Source organism: Notechis scutatus, chromosome 4 (assembly GCF_049901735.1).
Source record: "Notechis scutatus isolate UNSWTSFEM ecotype Mainland chromosome 4, rNotScu1.2, whole genome shotgun sequence".
NCBI classification, from domain to species: Eukaryota; Metazoa; Chordata; class Lepidosauria; order Squamata; family Elapidae; genus Notechis; species Notechis scutatus.
The window spans coordinates 153,456,061-153,479,657 of record NC_142012.1 but is presented as its reverse complement, the minus strand read 5'-3'; the positions used below and the strand labels follow the sequence as shown (position 1 = coordinate 153,479,657).

Below are 23,597 nucleotides of genomic sequence, written 5' to 3'. Positions count from 1 at the left end.
GCTGGGATGGCCTCCTGCAACCCTCTGCCAGTAAAAATGGAGCTTGGGAGAGCAGCATGCAACCCTACAAAGCTCTGTTTTCACTGGTAGAGACACCTGAGCCGGTCCTTCACTGTTTCCAGGGCAGCCCCACGGGGCAGATCTAAGCACCCTGGGGGCCACATCCAACCCCCGGGCCTTGAGTTTGACACCCCTGCTCTATAGGAAAGGAGAAGTTCAGTATGGGAACAACACAGTAAATCAGAGTTCCAGATGCAGTGAGATTTTACTACTATCAACAAATAAATTCACAAACCTCTAAGGCTGTTATGAGTTTCTCACATTTTGCAGCTTCCTGAACTAAAATAACCTTGATTTCAATCGGGGGTATTTCCTCTGTTGGGAAAGGAAAGATATAATCAGCTTAAAGAAAACTTCAAGGGTTGAAGGAATTTATCATCCTTCTCAAAAAGAAAGTAAAGTGAACAAACTGAAAAAACAGATGATTCATCTTCTACATACATTCCAGAAACAAAATCCCTCTATCCAAAGTTTCCTGAAAAGCAAATTTGTTCCCAGATCAGAAATGATATTCTTGCAGATTACGTTTTAACCAGTTGGGTACAGATTGCAATAGGTCTAGTTGTTAAAGTGAGCAATCAGAAGAGCCATCACTACTCCACATAGACAGTAGGTTGTATGAGCCATTGGTCACTTTTATATAAAACAGTATTATGCAATACAAGAATGCTTTACATTGTGAACAAATTAAAGAAACTACCCACGAAAAACAATAAGAAATCAACGGTGCTTTTTTCAGAAGCAACTGGACTTTGTTTTTCCTTGAAAATATTTCACTTTTCAGCCAATAAGTTTCTTCGGCTCTTGGAACTTCTTGGAATTCTTCTTTAACTTCTTGGGATATTTTGAAACTCTTCAACTCTTCTTGGAAATCATCTAAGAAGTTTCTTCAGCTCTTTGAGAAATTGCACAAAAAATACATTACAGTATAATCCATCTGGAAAACGATTAAGGAATTAGTGACAGGCATCTGAACCTCCCAATTCAAAAACAAGTGCAACTGGGACACAAGACCAATCCATGATGTAAGCCTGCCTTATATTGAAATTCAGTTCCAGAAACCTACAGGATACATACTCCTGCCAATACTTTGTAGGCTAGGCTCACACACTGAAGTAAACATGCTACTTGGTTGCTACCATGAGATGACCTACCGTACAGAGGTTTTCATCCTAAGTCTTTTGTTCATGAAAAGGGATTACCAAAACTCTCCTAGCTGGTCCACACTCACTCAAAATCATTTGCATAAGGAGCAAACAAACTACAGATAATCCTTGACTTACAACAGTTCATTTAGTGACTGTTCAAAGTTACAATGGCACTGGAAAACGTGACATATGACCATTTTTCACAGTTACAATCTTTGCAGCATCCCCATGATTATGTGATGCTTGGCAATTGGTTCATATTTGTGACCGTTGTTGTGTCCCAATATCACGTGACAATCTTCTGATAAGCAAAGTCAACGGGGAAGCCAGATTCACTTAACAATCAGATTACTAACTTATCAACTGGAGTGATTCACTTAACAATGGTAACAAGAAAGATCGTAAAATGGGACAAACTCACTTAACAAATGTCTCACTTAACAACATAAATTTGGGGCTCAATTGGAGTCATACATTGAGGACTATCTGTAGCATTGTATCAGAAATGTGCATTGTTATTTCTGGTGAGCTGTAGAAACCTTTGCAAAGAGCTATTACTCATCCACAGACCAGGATCAACTCGGTTAAATGCATCACATCCCCCGCCCCCCAAAAAAGCTAAGAAGAAAAGCAGCAAATTCTTCAAAACAGCAATAGTTGGTGCAGAGTCCTCTCCAAGATCTGGACCCAAAGTAGGTCTTTGCAGAAGGTGATGTTGGTCTTTTTTCTCCAGTGGTTGTCCTCCATTGCTAGATATCGTTGTCAGTTGCACAGAAAAAAAAAACTTCCAATGAGCCAGTTTTAAGGAAGCATTCCAAGGAGGGTTCCTGGGATTGATAGGCCGTTGGGAGAACCACTTCTCTTGTTGGCCTGAACTGCTAGCTTCAGATAGCATCAGAACCAGAAAGCTCTGTGTTCCTTGTTTGAGCTATTCTTGGTGTAAAGCAAGTGGCATCTTATCTACCCAGTGGTTAAGTGTGAGGCCTCCAATCCTCTCCTGAACGGGTGAGATTAGGGGTCCTTGGAACTTGGTTGTTTTCTTGCAGAAGTTTCATTACCCAAACTAGGTGACGTCATCAGTACTGGTGAGATTGTTCCAAGAAGGATTGAGGCTTGTAAAATGTATTTACTATTTTGCATTGAATTTCTTAGAATCTTTCTAGATCTCATCACTTTTACCAGTTGAATAGCAAGCCCCAACAGAAAAAGCCTTCTTGTCAGTGAAATATTTTGTGGAACATCCATTCACAGATCACCCAGCCATCCTCCCCCACTGTTGCCTCTTAACTGAAAAAAACAATTCGGTTAGCGCATTTTTTTTTTAGTACTGCATCTATGATTTAATATCTAAGGCTGCAATACGTAATGTAGCAATGATTCATATAATGCTGTTGCCTTTCTATTGCTATTTATGTCTATTGACGTTCGTAGCACCTTAAGGTTCCATTCTGATGCCAAAAAAAGAAGCATTTCAATTTGATAAATAAATGCAAACAGATAGGCTTGCAGGCAGACCGACTACATTATGCTTTTTATTGTCTTCATGCCTAGGGACATTGGTTACTATTATAAATTACAAACAAGCGTGCATTTGAATGTTTACATCCCAAACACTAAACACATGCAGAAAGAACTACTAGTCTAAAAGTACAATGTGCGGGGCGGGAAAATATACTAAAATTAAATTTTACATTACCTCTACTGTCAGAAGCAACTCGGATGAATACATTTTCCTTGGAATTTTCTATAATTTTTGAGTCAAGAACAGAAGAATCTGCCAAGAGGCTTTTTGTGGTATCAGACATGAATGTAGTGTTTTCAGTCATGGTCACAATGGCATCTCTCTTCTACAGCTGCAAGAGAAAAATCCAATTCAAAAATATGACACTAAGCGGAGTAACCATTTAAGACTGTTAGCGACACTGTAATTTTGAGGATTCTCATATTTCATTACTAAGGTTTTCTCTTCACATCCAATATCAAAAAATCCTTTCCCCACCCCCTATTTTATATTTCTACTGCTCCTGTCTGCTGTTTCCACTCAAGTCTCCATTATAACATGGAGACTCCAATAGGATTCCTAAGATATGGAAGAATCTCTTTGAACAATTACCTATTAATAATGAGAAAGATAGAACTAAAGGTAATATTTTATTTAAATGTGACTGGCAAGACATGTATCTTCATAACAATTACTGAGATTGTAGTGCTGCCAAAAAGATGTTCATGACCCAGAATTAGCTGAAGGAAATTATATGCCCCCCTGGAATTCATCATCCATAAAACTGACAGAATAGCCCAGAAATAAAGAAAGGACATGCCACTGATATACAAACGCAATCACTTGCCAATTCCATGAAAGAGTATAATCAGACTTAATACAGACTAAAAAAGGGCTCTCAAACATTCTGAAGCATACATACAACATATACCCTTTAATAGTGGTCCACTGGTAAGGAGAAACAATTTATGAAGACTGAAATTGACCTACTGCTTTTATTTTGAAGCTATAGCTGCAAATCATTTCTTTAAAAAAATAGATTTAGTCTTTTATCTCAGAAAGAAGTATTTTCATAATGTAAAAAGGACAGTTTTTATTGTGATTTTTAAATAGAACTGTGAATGCCATATTTTGCTAAACACAAGCTCAACTTTATAGCTATAACAGGTCTGGCCAATGTAAAAAAAGTGCGTAACTGATCTAATGGAGGATAACTTCCCATTAAAATATTTATTTCTCTATTATAATAAAAATAGACTATAAAATGGTTTTTCAAATTACCCTAAGCCTTAACAAATGTTTGATCAATGAAATAAAACCCTAAGAATTGTATCTATTGGAGCCAGTGGTCTCATTTTCTTAACTTTTTATCCTGTCTTTTATTTTGGGTCAACTCAATGCAGCAAATCAACAGAGCTCAGAAGGCCCATGACATTCCACCAGATGTACCTTCCTACGTGACAGAACCCATAGCATGCTATTTCCACTGAATCTTTCAGCATGTGGGCTTGCAGATCCTTTGCATTTTTGGCTATTGGAGTGGCATACATGGAAAGAAAGATGCCCAAAGTTAAAGCTGGCTTTTGAATAGGCTGAGGAACCAGAGACATTTATTGCTGATGTAGACTGCATAATTTCCAAAGCCAAAGAATACTAAAGAGTCCATATGTGCTTCATTGATTATAGAAAGCTTTTGATTGTGTTGATCGCGTCAAACTGCAGAAAGTGTTCAGAAAAATGGGAACCCCATACATATCATTATCCTCATGAGACTTCTGTACAAGCGAAGAAGCCACAGTACATCAAAACATGAAGAAACAGACTGGGTCCAAGTTGGTCAATGGGTGGGATAAGGCTGTAATACACGACCCTTATTTTTTCATCCTATTTGTGGAAGATATATTAACAGAACTGGATAGGAAGATGGTTTTAAAATTGGAAGAAGAAACTTCAACAACCCGTATTATAATGATGATGATGATGCTACCCTGATAGACAAAAATACAAAGGATCTACAAGCCCACATGAGGAAAGATTCAGTGGAAATAGCATGCTATGAGTTCTATCATTTAGGAAGGTACATTTGGTGGAATTCTGAGTTGTGGCACTAGGGTGGAACAACCTGCCTCTGAGTTTAGACTCGCCCCATCGCTCTTGACTTTTCAAAGGTCCCTCAAGATCTGGTTCTGTCATCAGGCTTAAGGAACTCAGGTGTGTGTTGGCCCTGTTATTATTCACACTCCTTCGCTCATTACTTCTTTAGCTGTATTTTAATAGTTTGTAATGCTTTTTAATGATCATTGTTATTTATTTTTAGCTTTGTTGTCACTGACAGGCTCACTTGATTTGCAAGATGGGCAGCTACATAAATTTGAAAAATAAAATATACATAAAAATCAGATACTGGAAAAAAAATGGGACAAAAATATAAAGGCCAAAGTAATGGGAACAGCCTTAGAGCAGACAGTGAAGATATTAAAGTGGTTAGTTTCTGCATTTTAGGATCAACCATCAACAATAACAAGCAATCAGGAAATATGCCACAGATTAGCAGTTGGTAGAACAGCCATGAAAGCCTTGGAGATATTCAAATATGTGGTGCATCTATACCTACAAACACCAGAATTGTGCAAACCATTTTATTCCCTATGACACTCTCTGCAGGTGAAGGTTGAATTTAAAAGAAACAGATAGGAAGAGGACAACCAGCAACAACAAGGTGGACTCAGTGTGTTGTGAGTGTACCTTTGGGAGATTTGAAACAACAGGCTAGGGATAAATTGACATGGAGAAAATCTATCTATGCGATTACTAAGAGTCAAAAACTACAGCCCTGGACTGAAAATGGACCAAAGTCACCCAAGTGGCTGAATTGCCTATGGAAGGCCTAGAACCGTTCTTGTTTTTGTAAACAGGAAAGGGATGCATTATTTATGCCACCTTGAGTTGTACAAAATAAAAATGCATGATATAAATCCACTAAATAAAATTGCAAAGCCTTTGTAGAGAAAGAAGGAAGTCCCCTTTCTTTGACTTCATCCAGTTTTGTCATCTCTGCCATCTTTTTTTCTTCTTCCCTTGTTATTAAATGCTTTTAACAGCACATAAACTGCCCAGGTTTTGCAAGTTAGGCAGCATATAATTAATAAATTAGTAATAGTAAGTACTATAAATTACTATCATATTTTATATTTTATTAATTATACTATTATAATAAAATTATAAATCTTATTCAGTTTTTAATGTTTTTTTATATTGAATAAATTGTACACTGGCTAAAGTCCTTCTGGGAGGGAGATGGGCACTTGAGAAGTGTGATATATATCAATATATCTATCTGTAAATAATATATCTATATTTGTATATTATATTATATTATATTATATTATATATATATATATATATATATATATATATATATATATATATATATAAAATCAATATATCTGTAAATAATATATCTATATTTGTTATATATTTGTAATATATTGTAATATTATATATTTATAATATATTCCTCTAGGAGGGAGATGAGAAGGCACTTGAGAAGTTTGATATATATTATATAAATAAGTTATTTAGTAACTAATAAATTATTTAGTAACTAATGAGATAACAAGATTTAGGGTTTTGTAAATAAAGTAGACGAGAGATTAAAGCTCACCTCCTTTCGCACACTGGCACCCCAACCTACAACTTTCCAAACGGGGTAGATTTCAACCCCCATCCAACCAGGTTGGCAGGCGGCTTTAATAGCCTAAGCAGGTGCACCCAAGCAATGAACAAAGAGGAGCCTATCACAGAAGCCACCTTCTGGCTTCCAGGCGAACCCGGTCTGGCCCTTTTCAGAAGATCCCACGACTTGCTGGTTGTGGATTATGGGAGCTGTAGTCTCCCCCCCCGCTTCGCTTTTGGGAGAAGCTCCCCTTGCTGATCGGACATGGAGTTACGAGAAGGGCCTGTAATTCTCCCCGCTACCCCGGCCATGTGTCTTACCTCTCGGTTTCACACTCCCCCCCGCCGCCTCACCGTTCAGGGCACCACCGCAGTCCGAGCACCAGCCACCATCCCAGAGCAACCCGCGAGACCCAGCACCTCCCAATTCAAAAACCGAGCGTCCAGTCTTGGACGGCTCCCGATTGGCTGTCACGGGGAGGGGAGGGGAAGCGCGCGCGGGGCGCGGCTCCGAAATGCCGAGCTCCTATTGGCGGACGATTTCGGGAGGGCGTTCCAGGTCTTTCCTTTACCTTTGCTTGAAAAATTCTTTAGAGAACGGGCATGTTTGAATGGGCGGTAGCCGTGGCTTGCTATTGGTCGGGATGGTGTCTCTCTTCCACCCTATGACGAAGAAGGGGGGGAGCAATCTTTTCAGCTGACACGCCGCTGTTTCCCGCCTCTTGCGGGGATGAGCTCACCTGAGATTGGTTGGAAGATATGAGGAAGGGCTTTACCTTCCGACGGTTGTTAAAAGCGGTTGAGGACGGAAAGACCCGGATTTGCCGTTCAAGTACTACGGTTTCAGAAGCCAGGGTTGGTCCCTCCTTTAATTTTTTTTTTTGTTCCAGCTTTGCACGCGGCCCTCCACGCAAGGTTTTCTGGGAATTGTAGTTTGGGAACTTCGGATCCAAACGGAACGAAGATTCTCAGATTTCATTGAGGAAGAAATAAGAGTGCAAGCATATTTTGCTTTTGGAGAATAACGTTTTATATATATATATATAAAAAACGTCTACAAACACTATACAGAAGCCTGATGATGGCAGATGAGATTCTGCTGAAACGTTGCTACAACTTTAAAAGCACAAGTACAATGACGTGGGGAAATACCCAAACAAAGCTGAATAACACACACACACAGGCTCGTCAATAATTCAGTTTAAAGGAAAACTTTATGGTTTACCAGGAGGGTTGATAGCCTGATTCTTTGAAGAGATGGTTACTTAGCATTTAATCCTACCATATGCAAGGTTCAACCAGAGTTCTCATTCAGGCACAAAATAACTAAGCTCAAATTAGTTTAGTTTGGACGCATGATGCAAAGACTACTTTCTGAAGAAAACTTTGATGTTCGGAAAGATGGAAGAAAAGATGATCAGCAAAAATGGATTAATTCAATTTATTTTTTTAGTTTATTTATTTATTTATTTGTTTTTATTTGTCAATTGCTTACAAGATAATAGGTATAAGTAAAAACATAGTTATGAATACATGGATACAGATAAGAAAAATAAATAAAAGAAACAATAGGACAGGGATGGTAGGCACGTTGGTGCGCTTTATATTTATACTTTATATTTATATATATTTATATATATTTATACTTTATATATATTTATACATACATACATACATACATACATACATACATACATACATACATACATATATATATGTTTTCTTAAGTTTTCGCGGGTACTTACATGTATGGCATTCAGCTTTGTTCGGATATTTTCCCACGTCATAGTAGTTGTGCTTTTAAAGTTGTAGCAACGTTTTGGCAGAATCTCATCTGCCATCATCAGGTGATTCTGCTGAAATGTCGCTACAACTTTAAAAGCACAACTACTATGACGTGGGAAAATACCCGAACAAAGCTGAATGCCATACATGTAAGTACCCGCGAAAACTTAAGAGTGCACCATAAAAGAACAGGTTAGGGATAGATCTATGTGGCTGCTCCTAGATGAAAACAACTTAATGGCATATCATCAAAATCCTATTCAAGGTAAGGTAGTCTCAGATTAAATACATTCAACGCCTCAAAGCTGATTAGTGAATTAAACTCCTTTCTAAGTTTATATCAGATGCTAAACCATAGTATACAGGAAGTCCTTGACTTATCACCACAATTGAGCCCAAAAGTTCTGTTACTAAACGAGAACATTTGTTAAGTGAATTTTGCCCCATTTTACAACCTTTCTTGCCATAGTTGTTACGTGAATCACTACAGCTGTTAAATTAGTAAAACAGTTGTTACGTGAATCTGGCTTCATTCAAGGCATTAATTTTGTTGTCAGAAGGTCACAAAAGATGGTCACGTGACCCTGGGATGCTGCAACTGTCATAAATATGGGCCAGTTGCCAAGCATCTGAATTTTGTTCATGTAACCATAGGGACGCTGCAACAGTCAAGTGTGAAAAACGATCATAGGTCACTTTTTTTCAGGGCCATTGTAACTTTTCAATGGTCAATAAGTGAATTGTTGTAAGTGGAAGACTCATTGGATGGATTAACTTTGAAAGTTAGATGTAAATCAAGACTCATGCTGACTAAATTGGCCTGGTCAATTATGGTGCAAACACAACAAACTAGCATATTTTATACATCTGTTGAATTTTCAGTGAAGAAATACAGGGATTGGCCACATTCATGTGAAGGTAAATTCCACTGCACTTTCTTTGTTCAGAAGAAAGGCGAAACCACTAGCATATTTCTTTAAGGATCATTTTATTACTCCATGTGTCTTTCCTGTTTTGTAAATATCATTCTAGGTCAGCCATAAAGATGATTGAGGTGCCATGTATGTGCCCCATATCTATGATTTGATTTCTAGGTACATATTATTGCCAAAGAGGGAATAGTTATGGATGTGGCACAAAGTCAAACATTCTGGAGGCAAGGCATGCTGCTTTTGGCAGAAGTGAGGGTGTTATTGATGGCTTCAAGTCCATGCCTTGAGTTATTTATAAAAATAATGAAGATGGCATAAAAAATAATAAATAGTGCCTCAGCATCCATAATGGCTAAAATGGCATTGTCAATGAGATTGCTTATGGAGTCCTATCAGAAAGGGAGCCTTTCCTGACACCTCCACCTTTAATTCTAAATATGAAGCTTATTTATTTTATGCATTCATTTTTGTTTTTGTTTTTTATATTCTGCCTTTATTATTTTTAACTCAAGGCAGCGAACTTATCCAGTACACTTTCCTCTTCCTATTGTCCCCATAACAAAAACACTGTGTGGTGCATTGAGCTGAGGGAATTTGACTGGCCTAAAGTCACCCAGCTGGCTTTCACAGGACTCACTGTCTCTTGGTGATTGGTCCAAAGTCACCTAGCTCAGAGGTCTCCAACCTTGGCAACTTTAAGACTTGTGGACTTCAACTCCCAGAATTCTCCAGCCAGCTGGCTGGAGAATCCTGGGAGTTGAAGTCCACAAGTCTTAAAGTTGCCAAGGTTGGAGACCTCTGACCTAGCTGACTTTCATGTTCTCTTGTTTTCGAACCTGATGATTAAAACATTAGATCAAACTGGCTCTGTATTTGGGTCTTGCATGCAGGTTGGTTTCCTGTTTACATAGGGGCTTAATTGGGTGTGGTATAATTACATATGAAGCAATGCTTTGTTATTTTTTCCAACATTAAGTTATAAAAATATGCTTTATTTTTCATCAATATTTCACCAATTTTTGACCATTTTATCAGATGCGAGTGGAGTTCCCGTAACTGTCTTGTTGTGCTTATATGCAAGAGATGAATATTTTAATTCCTGTTTTAGGCTAATATCCTTGCTAAGCAGAATTATATATATATACCGTAAAGAAATTTTAAAGATTGTTGATGTAACAATATCAATCATTAATTAAAGTTTGAAGAAAACAAAATTCCAACTCATCTTATTTTTGTTCCTAACTAAATCACTTGATATGCCTGGGAGAGTATGCATTTGGTTTCACCTGTGAATATCAAAATAATGATTCTATTGTTTGCTGTTGCACAAGGTGAGTATCATATATGTTATATACTTAATCCACTGTGTGCTTAAAGTACCAAGACTTATGGAATTGAGTGGGATAGCTTCTGAGAAATTATACATCGAATTGAGCTGTACATTTCAATGAGAAACTTCTGGTGGCATTTCTCTCTAAAAATGAATTATATAAAGTAATCATTATTGCAGGATGGAAGAAATAAAAGTCAAGAGGCTATTACTGTGCCATAAACCTTTAACTGTCTTTTAGTACTTGTATATGTTATCTTACAGGTCATAAAAGAGCATGATGTATGCATAAATTGGTAAAGTTGCAAGCTGTTATTAAGGACATGTCAGTTAGTCATTTTTCAAAATATCATTGGGAAAGTTTGACTCTTGAGCCAGTACTGTATGAGGAAACACAGCCTTGTCTTTTCCAGTTCTTCCGCTGTTGTGAATATCTACTCAAAATAAAATTGCTGAGAACTTGGAATAAGGAAGGGATTTGTGGGCATGAACAATACTTTTATTATTTCATAAGCGTACATCAGTAATGCTAAAAAAAAATACATGTAGTTAACAGGGTAACATTATAGCCTCAAAAATACAGTACATGTGATTTTTTTCAAGACCACCTGGTTTCCTCCCATTTATTTGACTACATTTTGATGTGAAATTTCTGATAATATTGTGAATATAGTAATCATTTCCAGGTGTTCCTAGCAATAGCCCTGTTCAGGTAGTTTTCTGTCATGGCAATTTCTCACTCATGGAAGGGTCACCAAATTTGAACTTTATCTTTTTGAGCACACACCTGTTAACAATGAAATTGAGAATGTTGGTAGCAAATCAATTTTGTTCCATGAAAATGCAGCTTACTTATTTAATTTTAAAGCCATTATTGGCAATATAATTCACATCTCTGCCATTAAAGATTCTGGAACTCAGATTCAACTTTAACCTGGAACATACATTTGATTCTTGTTTTACTTTGCCTTCACTTTGACCCAGTTCAATCAGCTTTGTGGCAAACTCCCAATTTTTTTTTCTTACAAAACTTTCCGTTCCCTATTTTATTGTGTCATGGTCTGGAATATCTTATAACATTCCTCACTAAGAAAATATTGTGTAGTAACTTTAACTTTTCCATATTTATTCCAAAAGGTGCTTTTTCCAAACAGCAACTGGACTTCCTTGATTTTTCTTAAAGATGTTTCACTTCTCAGCAAGAAGCTTCTTTAGTTCTAAGTGACTCCTTTCCATTTCCCACCAGTTAGTTAGAACTATCGTACCATTGAAGATTCTGGAAGTCAGATTCAACTTTAACCAGGAACATACCTTTGAATCCTGACACTTGTGTTATATTGCCTTCAGTTTTAGCCAGGTTCAGTCAATTTTGTTGCAAATCCACATTTTTTTCTTACAAAACTTTCTGTTCTCTGCTCACTAAAAAATATTGTACAGTAATCTTAACTTTACTACACTTATCCCAAAAGGTGCTTTTTTCAACTGGACTTTCTTGATTTTTTGTGGGGGGGCAGAAGATGTTTTACTTTTCACCCAAAAGGTTTATTCGGTTCTAACTGACTCCTTTCCATTCCCCACCAGTCAGAACTGAAGAAGCTTCTTGGATGAGAATTGAAATGTTTTCAAGAAAAAAATCAAGAAAGTCCAGTTGCCATTTGAAAGAAGCACTTTTGGAGACAAGCATGACCTGGATGACAGAGAACCTCCATAGAGATTTTTTGACATTAACATATTTTTCTTCAGGCTTGTTCTTGTGCCCAAACTCTACTTTTTAGTACACATTTACTAATTTGCTAACCTAAGCGTGCAACAACAACAAAACACTACCTTCTTTCTTTCTCTTTTACATAATGATGCTGAATACAGGACAAGGGAATGCCTAAACCATGATAAGGCTAACCAGGGATGGTGTACCCAGGTATCTTCACCTGATCCACAGTGGCAGTCATTTTATACAGTATTTCATTATACTACTGCATGGTCTTTTTTTCTTTCTTCTTTCTTTCTTTCTTTCTTTCTTTCTTTCTTTCTTTCTTTCTTTCTTTCTTTCTTTCTTTCTTTCTTTCTTTCTTTCTTTCTTTCTTTCTTTCTCTTCCCTTTCCTTTCCTTTCCTTTTTCCTTTTATTTTTCTTTCCTTCCTTACCTCCTTCTTTACCCTCTACTCACCTGTCCTGTCCCCACGCCTCTCCTCTTATTTTTCCTCTTCCTCCCCCCTCTGCTTCATTAACAACTAAGAACCAAAAGGGTTTTTAAAAAAAATAATAAAAGGGGTATCTTTACTACTAAAGAGCAATCCAACTCTTTGAGTTTCAGCAGTGACCATTTTAAGGTTACAGCTGAACAACTGAAGGTTTAAAACAATCCTTTTTAGCATGCTGTTCAGCCTTAGTACTTAAGACTCAGTTAGATTCTTTGCCTGACTGGAGTGGGAATTATTCTTGTTTAATCCATCAAATATTTTTCAACATTCCTGAAAGAGGCAGAAGTTATCTTAAACCACCATTGCTTTTACTGCTCAGATAAGGCAGTGCTCTAATATGAAATGAACAAGCTTTTCCTTGTTTAGGGTTTGAAATATTCTTTTTCCACATGAGGGAAGGGAATATGTGGATAATTAAATCTGAAAGCAAAAGACGGAAGCTGTGAAAAACTGCAAATGAAGCATGAATTGATTCCACTGCCCAAGCGAAGCATAAAATTGACCAAACTGATTCTTTAAAAAAGTCTTCTGTTTATTTCTGTCTTGTACTTAAACTCAGTGAGCTGGAAAGATCTTCCTGAACTTACAGATTTCTTTTAGTGAAAAAGACCTGCCAGTTTTCTTACAGCATCAATGTAATAGAAAAAAATCATTTCTGCCCAATTTCTCTCTAATATGCTCGGTGCTTGGCAGCAGTTGTCTGATATTATTCAGGCATTTGAAGCTGGTTTATTTAGACTGTATATTTTGAACCAGCATAATCTGAATATCATGCACACTCAGTGCTAGGGAGGCATTATTAAAACCAAGCATGAAAAAGAAGTAAAGATATAACCCATATTTGCAGGATGTCTAAGATGATGGGGGAAAGCTGAAATGAAACCCATAACCATTTTGGTCATAACCATAAGAACAAAGAGTGCAGGTGCTTTCACGTTGCATTGTTGGTTTGTTCCACTTGTCTTTCCAGAAGGTAGCATCTAACTGACCATGTCTAGAATCAGAGGCTAAGAAAACCAAAAACAAAATAGTAACATGCATTTCAGATTGGGTAAATAGTTGCATTTCTGAAAATAATATTATATTTCACCAGAAAATAAGAAAAGTGTAGGCTAAACTGAGAAGTTAAAAAACATTCTAGAAGAAAACAATGGCATACCATCTCTACACACTTGCCAAGAAAATTGAATGCATGTGTCATGGGGTCTCCAGGAGTTAAGCTCAACTCAAAGAATTCTTGATCTCCTATTTTAACCCATCTCTCTGTTTATGAATTCTGTGAAATGAAATATAGTATATTATTTTCAGAAATTCAACCAGTTGCCCATCCAGAAATGCATTTTGCCAAAAAAAATTGGTGTATTTTCTGACGCGAAATTAGGGTTCACAATCAAACATCATGCAGCTACATGTAGGCAGCCATAGTTACATATCTTCCCATCTTTCGCACAAATGGGAATAGGTTGAGAATGGAGGTTCATCTATTGGGAGCTGTGGTGACGCAGTGATGCCGACTGCCAGCAGTTCAATCCTCACCGGCTCCAGGTTGATTCAGCCTTTCATCCTTCCAAAGTTGGTAAAATGAGAACCCAGATTGTTGGGAGAAATATGCTGATGCTATAAACCACTTAGAGAGGCTGTAAAGCACTATGAAGTGGTATGTAAATCTAAGTGCTATTGCTGTTGTACTTCATATGCTGAACATTATACTGTCTAAAAAGGGAAGCAACCTTTTTATTCTGCAGGTGTATTTTATAGTGCAAGGAGTCACTTAATAGGATTTCCCAAATATGTTTGCATTGTTTAGTGAATTAGTGGGCCCATACTATAAGGTGAAGAATTATCATTCTCCCTTTACCTAAGAAGCTTTCTTCTTCTGCAAGTGATAAATATTGATATACATACCTATATTGGTACTTTTTCTCCATAAAACAAAACAACAGCTTGGGTGAGTTGGTGATTATTTAAATTCAGTTTAGCCAGATTTTTTTTCTTCTTGTTTCTCTCAATTATAGTTGTTGTATGCTTTATGGGGCTTATTCTGATGCAATCTTTTAAGACCATCTGTTGTTCAGAAAACATAGTGACATGCTTCATGAAAGAAACTCCTAAAGAAATATATGGCATTTAGTTTTTAGAACTTTTGTTATCCAGGAAAAAATTCAAGAAAGATTCTTGATAGTTCAACAGTGCCAATTTGTTTTGCTTATAATCCTTGAAATCAGCTATTAGGAAGAAGTTCAACAGCATGATAACTATTAATTATAGTTATTTGTTATTATGCCAACTAATTAAAAAGTACAAATGTGCACAACAAAATTAAAAAAATAAACACAACAACAAAATTAAACATTAAGGAAAAAAGAGAAAGATAGAAATTGTCTTTTAAGCAGAGCAAAAAATTTGACTATATTACTCAGAAGTAATCTTCTTTGCCCATCTACTGAAGAAGAAAAAACGCTAATTAAAATATTGACAAACACATTTGCACAATCCATTGCTGCAATTCAGGTACAGAGTTCATCCAGTATTGAATAAATACTTTTTTGGCTAAATCCCTTGTCCAAATATAGGAGGTATAATCAAGAATGATAAATGTATCCTTAGCCTACCATGATTGATCCAGAGTGAGCCCAAAATATAAAACCTGGTGAAAAACCAAAATGTTTAAAAGAAAAAAAACTACTTCAAGATTTCCCCAAAGACCACATTAAAAGTTTTTTTCTGCATCCCAAGAAATAATACCTGCTGGGCCTCATCTATTCTGAGTTAAAATGAGAATACAGAGATATTTGCAAGTAACAATAGTTTTTGTCAAAATGAAAAACTCAGCATACCCTAAGCTTCTGTTCCTGTTGTCATTGCATATGACAACAGGATATATGACAATATGACATTCACAAAAGGATCAGAACTTGTGGTGTAACGAGTAGTTCTTTCATCATTTGTTCCCCCTTGACCTCCTCTTCTGTCTGCCTCTACAAAACATTAATTAAATTTCCGACATTGTCAGAAGTCTGGTGGTTCTGCATAAGACCAGCCTAACCTGAGTGCCCTACAATTAAACAAAAAACTAGCATCAAATGGCCAAAATGGTTGCCAAAATCTTAGTAACTATACTCATCTATATAACTATACACCAAGGGGTATTTTAGTTAGTACATTTAGTAAAGCCCTTGCCTACTTTAGGAATACCTGTGAAGTTTGCCTTACTAAACTAAAAGCAAAAAAGATGTTGAGACCCTAGAGAGAGTGCAAAGAAGAGCAACAAAGATGATCAGGGGACTGGAGGCTAAACCTTGCAATGAATAACTGAGGCAACTAGGTATGTCTTGTCTAAAGAAGAGAAGAACTAGGGGTAATATGATGACAGTCTTCCAGTACTTAAGGGACTGTCACAGAGAAAAGGGGGTCAACCTGTTTTCCAAATTACCTGAGGCAAGACAAGAAGTAATGGATGGAAGAGTATTAAAGTGAGATTCAGCCTAGAACTAAGGAGGCATTTTCTGTCAATGAAAACAATTAATTAGTGGAGCGGCTTATCTCCAGAAGTTGTAGGTGCTCCATCACTGGATGTTTTTAAGAAAAGATTGGACAGCCATTTTTCCAGAATATGGTGTAGGGTTTCTTGCTCAAACAGGTGGTTGGTCCCTACCCGCTCTGTTATTCTGTATTTGAAAAAGCCTTATCCCTATAAAAGATAAAGACCCAATCTACCAGTCAACTGGACATTCCTAAGAATGTTCTTCCTCAATTTAACAGATTAACAGAGTTGGAAGGGACCTTGTAGGTCATCTAGTCCAACCCCTCGCCCAAGCGGGATACTCTACACCATTTCTGACAAACGGCAGTCCAATCTCTTCTTGAAAGTCTCAAGTGATTTCACAGATTTAATTATAGTGACAATTTGAAGCAAAAAAGGTGAATTTAATCCCAGGATAAATGAACTGTGCTATACCTAACTCCTTATTAATGGAAGTAATCTTGCAGCTCTAATAAAAATAAAATGTGTAGATTAATAAACTTAAAATTGTAATCATGTTTCTCTTGTCAGGGTTCCAACAAATCCCCCTCATTCAAAGCAAAAGTCTCTAGCTGCATCTCAGAAAAAGTAAATTGGTTTATTAGAAATTGGCTTTCTTCTAAGATTTCTTTTTATTTTTCCAATGGTATTATTTGCTGTTTATTTCCCCCAAAATGTTTTATCAGATTTACTGATTTTTGTACTGCTGTTTATTGTGTATTAGCGAATTATGTTTTAATATTTAAATGTGGCTGCAGTCGCTTGTATGATTTTACTTTGTTGTTTTACTAACTATTGTGAATTGCCTTTGGAGGATAATCTGTCCTGAAAACTCATTTTAAAAAGCATCTAGTATATAAAGAAATGTAAAACAACAGTGTATGGGTTGAAAACCGAGGATCAAACAACTTTATTAGAAATTACACAAGTGATTTTTAAGAGTCAATTAGGTATCCCGTAGAAAACACTTTCAAATCAGGTTGCCATTATATAGACAGCTTTTCCATTCGATATAATTCCCTTCACACCTTTGATCCAATAGCAGTAATTGTAATACTGTAGGTTTATAGGTCATCGCCACCGAATGACCATTCAAGGTCATTCTGATGATGGTGAAAAAAGGACTGTCACAAAACTCACAGTCACATGATCAAGATTTGAACGCTTGGTAATCAGCATATACTTAAAATGGTTGCAATACCCCAGGGTCATATGATCGCCATTTGCAATCTTCCTGGGAGGCTTCCAATAAGCTAAGTCAATGGAAATAGCTGAATTCCCTTAACAACGACATGATTCACTTAAGAACCACAGCAAAATGTCATAAAATCAGGCATGATTCATTTCATATCTGCTAAGAAGGATAGCCTTTAGCATTATATTTCAAAGTTCCGGTCCCAATTGTCAGAAATCAAGGATTACGTTATAGTGTACTTAGCATAATGATGTGTCTCAAAGGATAGCCTTTAGCATTCTTCAGCTGTCTTTCACCAATACATTTAAATGAAGTCAGGCAGGGCCATTTAATTCTATGTCCTCTTCTTGCAGTTATTTAGGCAGACATAATAATCCAGTAAGATCAGGGATTGTAATCATATGTCTTCCTTGGTCAATCCTTCTAGAAAAAAGTAGGATTACAAAAAAGCTGAAAAAGTCAGCTGTGGCTCTCCATTACAGATTTCCAAACTGACCTGACTCCTTAACAATTCCCACAGGCGCCAATAAAACATATCCACTCCCAGGGAACAGTCTCTAGATGTCTGTTCTGGAAGCATCTACAGCCAATAATGGTGCCAAATTTAGGAAACAAATCTCAGTTGAGCCTGGATGCTGGGTGTGTGTCCTTGTTTTCGTGTCTGAATCAATAAGATTTGTATTATTAATATCAAAGGCTGTATTGCACATGCAGAGACAATAAATATACCATTTTTAATTTTGTAACTGTATGTATAGGACTGTTTGTTCCAAATTTTATAACCAGGTATTCCATTGTCTATGGCACAGGTGTCAAACTCAAATCGCATCCCTTGGTGTATCGCAATATATCGCATTTTTTGCTTTTGTGGAGCTGATGCACATGATGCATCTGGCCAGCAGGCCGACAGTTTGACACCCCTGGTCTATGCAGATTCTCAGTCATCCAGGTCTGAAGCGAAATGTCTTCAGTGAAAAACAAGAAAGTCCAGTTGCCTTTTGGGACAATACTAGCAAGCAGGGGCAAGGGACTCCTTAATGCAGGGATGTCAAACACAAGGCCCACGGGCCAGATTTGGCCCACGATGTGGTCAGATCCGGCCCTGGGGCCATCCTGGAAAATGCAAGGAAATGCCTGCGTTGCTTCGGCCCGATGTACCCAGTATGAAGAGGAAACATGCCAGCAGTTTGGGGAGTAGCATCAGGACAGCCAAGCCCACCCAGTCAGCCACACCCACCTGGCCCCATGAGGTCAACCGCTGCCCTGATGCAGCCCCCAATGAAATTGAGTTTGACAGCCATGCTTTAATGTCTCTATGTATAGTTCAGAATTGATTTGAACTTGAGCACTAGATGGTCGAGTGTTTTTAATATTCTGTGAGAATTAGCATCTGGTTCCTAGGAAATATCCTAGGAAATATTAAAAAGGCAGAATATTTCCCCTAAAAAGAGTAGAAACTCAGAAGCAGAAGCTCACCCCCACCTTTGTTAATGGGCGGGCCATTAAGGCCTGGGCCAGAGTATTTTACATAACAAAGGCTTCTACCCATCTCACTACCTGGCCTGGGAAGATTGCATCAGCCAGCACTCAGGTGAAGCCATGTGGTCCAGACAAAGCCTACAAAGTTAGCTAAGAACCCCACCCCCTGGGAGTCTGACAGCCAATGGAAACACTAAGGTGGGACCCAAACAGAGGGTATATAATTAAGGGTCTCTCAGCATCTCGGCCCTTCTTTTCCTTCACGCAACATCTTGAAGCATGTGATCACCCTTTTCACTTTGGAGCTCCAAGCCATGTGGTCCTGTCCACCATTAAACCATCTTTCCAAACAGCCCCCATGTTTCCAGTGTCTTTTTCCCCACTTGGAACTGAACCCAGAAGGATAATTCTTCCAACAAGCTCTAGTCTCATCTTAGGCACAAAGCCAACTGGGTAAACTTAGGCCAGTTATTTCTATCAACCCTAGGAAGGAGGTAACAGCAAATCACTTCTGAAAATCTTTGCCAAGAAAACTGCAGGAACTTGTCCAGGCAGACTCCGAGAATTGGACACAAATGAACAGAAGGGGTGGGGTGGAAAGGAAGTCAATAAATACAGTCAACGACCCTACATTCCCATCTTTTCTATGACTTTCACCCCTAGGAAATGTTTGATTAGTGTCCAAAAGTAATTGTGAATCGTGACTCATCACTAAGGAACACAAACCACTCTTTGTCACAACTGTCACAACCCCTGAAATTCTGTCTCACAAAGAGTGCCACTCTTTGTTGCACTCCATAAAATTCCATATCATGCCCTCTGGGGTTCCTGCACCCCCAGCTGGGAACCCCTTTCCTATATGCATCCAAGGATAATAATGTCAGTAAAATTGTTTGTTTTCCCTGCAGTGTTTTGGGACATTATGTACAATTTTAATAGAAACTGTGATTTGGCAACCAAGTATAAATTCAGACTGATCCTTATGGATAAGATGAGTGATTGTGTTATTTAAACTGTAGGCCAATAAAGGAGTAACATTTGTAAAATCTTGATTCAGTAATGCTACAGTGTGATAAATCTTATCCTTTTTATTTATTTATTTATTTATTTTGGTTTAAGGAAAACAGATTCTGGATTATCTCCATGAATTGGAAATAGGCTGACCTTCTGAAATAGTGTTACAAAGGTGAGCTAAATTTGGAGTAGTTATTTGGCAAAGCTCTTAAAACATTCTGCCAGAAACTCAGCACTCAAACTACTGCTTTGTTGTATTTAAGATTCTTTAAAAGCTCTGTCATTCCTTCTAGTGATATATTTTTTGTTTTTTCTTTTTTTAACATCAAATGTGGGTATCTGAATTACTAATTTCCTTACTTTCTGTAGCCAAAGGTCCATTCAGTAATCTTCCACCTGTTGTTTTATTCCCATCCATTTGACATTTAAGAAGGGAAGCTAGGAATTCTGAATTTCTGTTGCCAGACACAACAGTATTTTTGTTTTCAACAGAAAAATATTTTGTTACTATATGCTGAGCTTCAAAGAGAGGGGGTGGGGAGATCATTTTCCAAAATTTAATTTTCAAATCAGCAGTATCTACCAAAAAGCTTGATTCAGAATAAATCCTTATTATCCTTATTATACCAGTACATTTGTGAAATACTAAGATCTCTAATACACCCTTCATAGCATCACATACCACCAGGGTGGACTTGATTTAAATCAAGTCAGTTTAAATCATGATTTAAATCACTAGTAAAAAGGCCTGACTTAAATCAACTCAATTTAATTTTAATCATAATTTTTAAAGAGCTGTCATCTCTGCTGTGAAATTGTATGAATGCATCAATGCAGTGCAAGTTATCTCAGCTTGCAGAGCCTGGATTCATTGAATGAGTTTACCAAAAATGTTAATATTGCAGAATATACAGCCTCATGCTACATCACTAAGCTCCATTTCATGACGAATAAACTAAATTATTAATGTATCCTTAAATAGAAAACTATCTTTAGATTTTTACTCCAATTTTATTAATTAAAATAAATTTAATAAAAAAAATCAAAAATCCAATTTAAATTTTTAAAAACTGATCTTTTTATTATTTTTAAAAATCATTGATTTTTATCCACCCTGCATACACTCAGCAAGGAACTACAAAATGAAGTTTGGCTATTAACAAAACTGGTTACAATATACTTTGTTAAAAAAAAAAAAGTCTCATTCCTACAAGGAGAGCTCATGGAATACAGAAAATCCCTTGTTTTAGTAGGTAGTACTCTAGAAATTCCCAAATGGTATGTTGTCAAGACAGGGATCTGCAAGGCGCATCTACAGCAGAAGGGTTTATTCTTATACTATAGGTTAAATATTCTTGTGACATTGTGCAAGTTTCCTTAATTCCTGCCTTGAGAATTCTGAATGTTGAAGTCAACATGTCTTAAGATTGCCAAATTGTAGAAAATATTGGTTAATGCATCTATAGTGAAAGAAGAGAAAGTTCTTGCAGATTCTCCTTCTCAGAGCCTTCTGCTCCAAATTCAGGTATATATTGCCTTAGAATAGTGGATAAGCCTGGGGCTGCTGGAGCGATCTTTCAGATTTATTGCATTGGGAAACACGGAACAGAACTCTGCTTTTCCTGGTGTCTTTCCAAGCCAATCGAAACTGGGCAATCGGGCCCAGTTTCAGTCTCCATAGACATAGATCCCTTCAGGTTCAATACACAAAGGATGGTGTGATGTGACATGTAAGCTCAGAGATGGTGAGATGTCAGCTTAGAAATGACTCAGGTGAGATCAGCTTCTGAGCACAGAGATGCATTGCTTGAAGTTGCCACTTACCTCCTTCCACCACTACATACCTAAATTTTCAGGGAAGACATAAAAGCCCCACGGCACCTTTCCAATAAAGGCCCTTGATGGGGTATACACACAGGTGCACGTATGAGCCAGAACTGTTCTGACCTAGGCTTCCCCAACAGCACAAAGCTTACTCCTCATCCCAATAAACCCCTTTTATTTAGTTTACAGTGAATTCCTCTCCAGCAAAGTCCCAGCCAACACTCTTTCAAGATATTTCCCAATTATCAGGCTTGGAGAGTTGCCAGGTGGATATCTTTCAGATGCCACATTGTAGCAGACAACGCTTGGCAAGAATGCAGGAACAGATCTTCACCCCAATGAGCTAACTGTCTCCTGCAAAACCCCATTCCCCTTTCGGTCCTCTTTTATTCCCTATGGGAGGGGCCGTTCACTGTTAATCTGTGGCTTTACTCCCAAGTCGACCCTTGTTCCTTAGCTGTTCCCTTCTTCTGGCAACTCTGCACATGCGCACACTGGGAACAGGCTCCAGCTATTCTTCTGCTTCCGACTCAGAGCACTCGTCAGAGCCTTCCCCAGACTCCAGGACTGGCCCATGTTCCTCCCCAACCTCCTCACTGTCTGAATCTGCTGCCAGCTCCACTGGCCACTGGTGGGCCACAACAAGAACCATTAACCTCTCCCATGAGAAGGTTTAGTTTCTTCAGTCTCTGCTGCACCTTCGTAATGCAATTTCTCTCCTACACAATCTCCCATGCAAGCTCCTCCCATTTTCCTTCTTCTGTCATCGGCACTCTTTTCCAGAGGGTGGGCCATCCACAGTTTCCACAGGGGTCCCTCCTCGACATATGTCTCTTACTTTCCTCCCACCTGCCTTCATGGTTTGTATGGAGCTCTCCTGTTTGATGTAACCCCTTCTATGACCCGTGAATCTCAAGGACTAGGATACTTATACCAACGTCACCCTTCTCCTCGCTTGTAAGGAAGAGAGACCCATGGCCAGAAATAGCCCATTTGGTGAATCTCAAATGCAGAACGCCTCGATGCCTACATCTTGTTAGTTGACAGGAGATTGAATATGTCAAGCCAAGGACCCACCTACATTCACCCAACTCTGGGTTAGGAAAAGGGAGTGGCAGGCAATTGCTTTCCCAACACCAGGCAATACTTGTGTCAGTGTTCCAATGAAACGCCCCATGTCATTCTGCACTCAGAAACCAAGCCCATTCAAGTAAACCGTTTATTGTAGAAGTCATATTGTCACATCTGAGAAAACCTGAATCTGAGAGTTCTGGGTTTTCCTTTCCTAATTGAAAATCAAAAGCCCATCCCCTGCACCCCACCAGTCCATCACATGGACCAATCAACCACTGTCCCAACTGGAGACATTACTCCAGCAATTCCTCACCGGTGCAGGGTTACTTGTCCTTGACTCTATGAGAAGAATGTTGTTGAGTCTAACCTTCCATCCTTTATGAAATCCCACCTCCCAAATTCCCAGGCACTGAATGTGGCAGCCTCGAAGCTTTTATATAAAATATGACTTCCAAGGCTGACAACTTGGTGAGAAAGGAAGCAAGGGAAGCCATCGCTTTAGTTGTTCTTTTATCAAAACAGAAAGGACGGTGCCAATCACCAGCTGTCTATTAAGGCTTAATAGGGCTCCGCAATGGGGGAGGATGCCAATTGTTATGCTAGCAACCTTTTCTGGCAGCTCAAGGTCAGCTGCCATCATCTCTTTGCAATGTCTGTGGAGATTCTCAGTCATCCAGGTCATGGTTGTCCCAAAGGTGCTTTTTCCAAAGACAACTGTTTTTCCTTGAAGACATTTCGCTTCTCATCTGAGAAGTTTCTTCAATTCTGACTGAATAATGGACGATAGAAGAGTTTATATTCCTTGCAATCCTTCCATCCTCCACAATTCAGCTAGAACTGGAAGACGCTTCTTGAAT

General features: G+C 38.0%; 1 protein-coding gene across 9 annotated transcripts in view; it reads right to left on the bottom strand.

The window, feature by feature from the left end:
• The window catches only part of ECT2 (epithelial cell transforming 2), a 67,791-nt gene that overhangs the window by 42,533 nt on the left and 1,661 nt on the right, over positions 1–23,597 (bottom strand). For 3 of the 9 annotated variants that reach the window (XM_087965345.1, XM_087965347.1, XM_087965341.1), the window contains exons 1-3: positions 6,739–6,836; positions 2,905–3,061; positions 296–375 (exon numbers count right to left, since the gene is read on the bottom strand). In XM_087965345.1, coding sequence (XP_087821471.1) covers positions 296–375; positions 2,905–3,034 — 210 coding nt within the window. In that variant the 5' untranslated portion in view covers positions 3,035–3,061; positions 6,739–6,836. Of the gene's footprint in view, positions 1–295; positions 376–2,904; positions 3,062–6,738; positions 7,224–23,597 lie in introns of those variants that run through there. The other 6 variants (XM_087965346.1, XM_087965342.1, XM_087965349.1 and 3 more) reach the window with 5 other exon arrangements.